The 5,525-nt window shown below is 43.9% G+C and overlaps 1 protein-coding gene across 1 annotated transcript in view; it reads left to right on the top strand.

Moving 5' to 3' along the window:
- Nucleotides 1-1,666: 1,666 nt before the first annotated feature.
- Nucleotides 1,667-5,525, top strand: part of Clrn3 (clarin 3) — a 14,415-nt gene continuing 10,556 nt past the window's right edge. Inside the window, exon 1 of the mRNA XM_005351419.3 lies at nt 1,667-1,967. Coding sequence (XP_005351476.1) covers nt 1,739-1,967 — 229 coding nt within the window. The 5' untranslated portion in view covers nt 1,667-1,738. The remainder of the gene's footprint in view (nt 1,968-5,525) is intronic.

Raw genomic sequence — 5,525 nt, 5'->3', positions numbered from 1 at the left:
GCTAGGGGGTTAGGAGGGCTTCCGAGCCACATTTGTGTATAACTGGAATCTTGTTCAATACGCTCCAAATGTCCCAGAAGTCACAACCTCAATCTCAGTTCTTCAGCCAGATGTAAAGGTCCTCCTGCTTGTGTTTCTTTTTAGCAGCAGTTTAAGGTCCCTGGGCAGTAGATGAGGAGGGGTTAATGTGGTGACTTGATCCATCCATCCACCCATCCATCTATCCATCCACCCATCCATCATCTATCTATCTAGTGACAAAAGTGTGGCATCAATTACCCTCTCCTAGCTATAGCTGAATTGCCTTCCTTGCATTTTGCATTTCAATATCTATCTGATTGTTCTATGGTTATCTGTATGCTTCTCTTTCCCACAGAAGTGAAGAGACTGAGCCTAGTGATTTGTGTGTCTTCAGTCTGTTTGCTGCCCTTATGAGAGAAGAACCCTCACCCCACAGGTAAGTAGGATATTTAAGAAGAGCAGGGAGTTCTGATGTGCATATGCTATGCTCTGTAATGAAAGACCACAATAAAAAATGAAATTAAAGAATAGGATGTGAGCCTGTTTATAATCTCAAGAAACGAGTGGGAAACTGAGGACTGGAAATAACTATTTATAGACCATTATCTGCTGGGCCACAAGGACTGGAGTAAGAAATTACAGTGGTTAGAATGAAAATAGCCCTCATAGTCTCGTGTATTTGAATGTTTGATTCCAAGTTGGTGTACTGTTTAGAAAGGATTGGAGGTGTGGCCTTGTGGGAGAAGCTGTGGCCTTCTTGGCGGAGATATGTCACTGGGAGTGGACTTTGAGGTTTCAAAGGCCCATGCCAGACAAAGTATTTCTCTTTGCCCCCTGCCTTCAGTTCAGGATATCAGCTGTTAGCTACTCCTCCAATGTCATACCTGAGGGCTGCTTCACCCACTGCCATGATGACCATTAATTGACCCTCTGGAAGAGTAAGCAAGCCCCCAATTAAATGCTTTCTTTTGTAAGTTGCCTTGGCCATAGTGTCCCTTTACAGTAATAGAAAAGTTAATAAGACGGAGATCTCTGCAAGAATGTTTAGAGCCACTCTTAGCAGAGTACTGAAAACTGTTAATAATACACCCTCTGATGCCATCATTTAAATAAGATGCAAACAGGATGCCATGGAAGAGGGAACTTGAAGGGCTAATAATAATAAGGTCTAAGAATGAGGGTATGTAACCTAGAAGGGTGAACCTTTCTCTTTCCACTTCACAGGACCTTGGCAAAGGTTTGAAGCTTGCTTCAGGAATCTCAGTAAACGATAAATAAGTCTATCCTAGGTGATTCCCAATGGTGCTGGGGCCCTGTGCTGCCATCCCTTTGGGGTACAGGTCTCTATTCTCATCACTTGAGAATTCAAATTGTGTCCTCACACAGTTGGTTAACCTGGCTTCCATGGCATGATAAAGGTTATAAATTAGTCATGTGATTGAGGAAGTCCTGGAAGGACAGCCCAGCCTTTCTTCATGCTGGTTGGCTGCAGCCATAGCAACTGCTTGTTCTAGACCAAAGTTCAGTGTCTGCACATCTTTATGGCCTTGTTCATAGTTCAATGTCCAGGAGCATAAAACTTCCGGCGAAGACACAGCTTTCACACTCACAACAGAATACTAGACCTCCTTCCTAAACACTGGACTCCAAATGATAAGGCCTCCAAATATCCTAAGTTGGTTGTTGTTCTATCCCAGGGAGCTTCTTTCCTGAGAAAATGCCGACTACACAGAAGACGTTGATGTTCCTATCTGGCTTTCTCACAAGCCTTGGCTCTGTTGTTGTCATCTGCTCGATTCTGGGGACACAAGCATGGGTCACCAGCACTATTTTCTTCACAGATCCTATTTCCAATGGTACCATTGTCATCACCTATGGCCTTTTCCGTGGTATAAGTACTCAAGATTTGAGTGAAGGCCTTCAAGAGCTGGACAAAAACTTTGAAGGTAAGTGATCACCTAATTTGAATGGGGATAGAAAGAATGGCTAAGATTCCTGTAAGTTTGTATTTTGGCCAAATAGCCATTTGGCACTAATCTCTTCGAAGCCCCAAGTTAGGTTATCAATGGATTAACTCATAAGTTTGAAAAGGTGTTTATCATTATTTTAGACTCCTTCTCTCTGGTTATCTTGTTATTGTCAGAGTCTAAACCATTTTAGCAGCAGCTGGGCTTGAATCGCACCTATCTAGTTTATTGACAAATAAATAATTAAAGTATGTGGAAGTTTTATAGTGTTTAATAGCCAGCAAGAGCAGTATCTTAAATGATGTTAACCATGGGTTTTGACACAGGACATCCAACTCCATCCAGAAGTTCATAAACACTTACATAGGGAAAGTCTAAAGCAGTAAACATCAACACCCAACCGTACTTTCCAGCTTCTTGAACTTACGCTTTTGTGTTCAAAATATCTCATTGCTGGAAGTGACATTTAATTTCTTATTAATCCCATCACTTACAGGAATTCCTATTTGTTCCTCATTTCTGATATAATAATGTCTTTTTTCCTATATAAACAAAATAAGAAACTGTTGAGGATAGGCAAACGTAGCTACTTGAGTTTTATAGTTTGAGATCTGGCATTATGGTCCTTGATATGTGAAAGTCACATTTGTACATTGTATAGCATATAAGTGGGCGCTGTGTTTTGCCATGATGCACGCAGGGTCTGTACAACTGGTTAGAGACATTTAAGCTTCTAAGAATGCACTGTCTACTACCATATGCCAATGTAATATTTGGTACCTGTACTCTAGAATGGAGTTCTAGCAAGTTTATGATTTCGTTAATGAAATGGTTTTCATAAATCATAAATCAAGGGCGATGTGTTTTTAACTACCAATGGGTCTTTGAGTGGTAGGAAAACCACATCTTCCCTGAGGTTTCAGCTGCTTCTCCCCTCCCCTGGTGCTGGCCGCAGCCTCTCAGGAGGGGGAAGAGACCTGCTCTACAACATCCAGAAGCTAAGATTTCAAAGGCCCCTTTAATGATACCGTTTTAAAAACCGAAAGTAGGCTTGTTTGGGAATCCTCTGGCAGATTTAAATGCTTTAAATTGGAGACAGAAGTCTATACAGTGTTGACTGGGGATCAGTTGATTCCATCTAGAGACTGATGGCCTCAGTGGAAGCCCTGAGTCTCTATCTAGCTAGGGAGGCCCAGAGGACAGGAAAGGTCAGGCCTGGCAAGTCAGCCCTATGTGACTGGGAGTGAGCATGCTGAATCTGGAGATCAAGGACAGCCTCAGGTGGGATGGTGGCAAAGCTTGGGGTCAGTGATATTTAGGTCTTTCCACTTAGTGTATCAACAGAGTCAGAATGCTTGTGTTGCCTGTGCCTGGTTCTCTCTGGTTTTATCCTTGAGTACTGGAAAGCCACTGTAGCCACCCCTCACACTATAGTCCAACCTCCCATTGCTCCAGAGGGTCAACAACCACCCCATGGAGGAAGATGCCACACAGTTGCTGGTAGGCATCTAGGGGCCACTCAGGGACTATGGGATTTTCCATACATGTGACTGAGGTAAGCGCTGAGCATGTAAACGGTTCTCCCAGACAGGAAGTCATCCTTAAAACATGTATGTAGGCAGTGTTAAAGCTCTTCTGTTGCTAACCCTGTCAGCAGAATCCAGTGTTTACAGTGGGACACTCTGCTCTCCTGCAAGTAAGTCAGGCTGTCATGTACATCATTAGTCAATCACTGGTAGCAAAATTAAATCTGTATAAAATTAAACATGCAGTGTCCTATTCAGCACTGACAAACAGATGCTTCCCCTTGAAAAGTCAAGCGTTTTAGCTTTGTGGCTAAGGCTAGGACACACTGAAATCCTCAGGCAGTGAAGAATATCACCAGGCCCCGCTACACTTCTGCACGGGGCGGTTCTAACATATCATGTCTATTTGGATTAGAGTTTGAAGTGAAAGAGCAGAATGGGCAATAGTGTTTGGTTTAAAGTGGAAAAACCATCCAGGCAACAATGGGTCAATGAATGGAGATGAGGCCTAGTTAGCTCCTGTCAGGAATCCTTTTGTTGTGAAACTGGCCTGGCAGTGAGCTCAGGCTGGCTAGATGGGTCCTGGTTTGTCTAAAGTCCAGATAAGAGATCGTTTAGCTCTGTCTAGCCGTGAGTGGATGATCTTTGCCACTCCTAAAGTTCCAGCTGTATAATTTCAGCTCAAAATATCCGCTGTGTGAGTGAAGGTCTTGTCTTAGACTTAGGTGCTGATAGGGTTTGTACACAGCTCCTGTAGTGAAATGCTTCCTGTCTAGGGCAAGGGAAGCTCCTCCTCCTCTGCAGTGCAACACCCTGCACTCATGTAAGCCTCCACAACAGCTGGAGGTGGGGTGGGGAACACAGTCCTGTGGACTCCTAGAAGGAGTGCTCACGCTCATGAGGGTGTGCTCCCCTGCCTCCCCTGGTTTGGCTCTTAAGTGCCTTATAATAGGATCCCTAATGAAGTTAACCACTTGACTCTGAGAATGCCATAGGTCCTAAGGGGCATGATGCGTACTATTTCCCCAGGATGGCAGGAGTGGTGCAATGTGTCACTTGAATGTGGCACCCCTCAGAAGGCGATCTCCAGTGTATATCCTGACCAGACCAAGTATCTTTACATAGTCACTTTGAAATTTCAATGAATGTTATTTCTCTTCCCATGGCAATAGGTCTTTTTGATCTTGGTCCCAAGTGCATTTTGGTCAGTAGACACATGACACTTCAACAGCCAAGTTATCATGACACTGACTCTGACCTGGAGATGCAGTCTCCTGGATGCTGCCAGGACCCTCTGCATTTGGTCTCCCATGCCAATGAGAAGAATTTCAGATTCAGGTCCCATCCCTCTTGTCTAGGAAAAAAAATAGGTTTCTTACTAGATATGTTATTTTCCATGTAACTATGACAAAAAACCCGAGAGAAGCAACTTAAGGGAGGCGAGGTTTATTTTGGTTCGTGGTCTCAGAGGGATTCCAGCTCATTCTGGTGAGAAAGGCATGGTGGAGCAGGTTCAACTGTGATGGTGGAGTGGGAGCTAGTTTCCTCACATAGAGTGGACCAGACAGCACAAGCCAGCACCAAAGTGGGTCTAACCTTCAAAGGCTTGCCTTGGTAATATACTTCTTGTAGCCAGAATGTGTCTCTGGAAGTTTCCACAGCCTCTAAAACTGTGCCACAGGCTGGAGTCTGGGCCTTGAAAACTTGAACCTGTGGGGGACATGTTAGTCAATTTCTAACATCAGGTGTGTTGGTCAACATTGATTACCAACCTGATGGGAAGCAGAGTTACCTAGGAGACAAGCCTCGGGCATTTCTGAGAGGGAGTTTCTATATTGGGTTGAGGTGAGACAATCCACCCTAAATGTGGGTGGTATCATCTCATGGATGGAGGTCTCAGACTGCAGAAAATGGAAAAGGTGAACGTATCATCAGCATCCGTCTCTTCTTCTTCTTCTTCTTCTTCTTCTTCTTCTTCTTCTTCTTCTTCTTCTTCTTCTTCTTCTTCTTC

The sequence above is a fragment of the Microtus ochrogaster genome, chromosome 8, assembly GCF_000317375.1.
Source record: "Microtus ochrogaster isolate Prairie Vole_2 chromosome 8, MicOch1.0, whole genome shotgun sequence".
Lineage (NCBI taxonomy): Eukaryota > Metazoa > Chordata > Mammalia > Rodentia > Cricetidae > Microtus > Microtus ochrogaster.
This window is presented reverse-complemented; position numbering and strand designations above follow the sequence as displayed.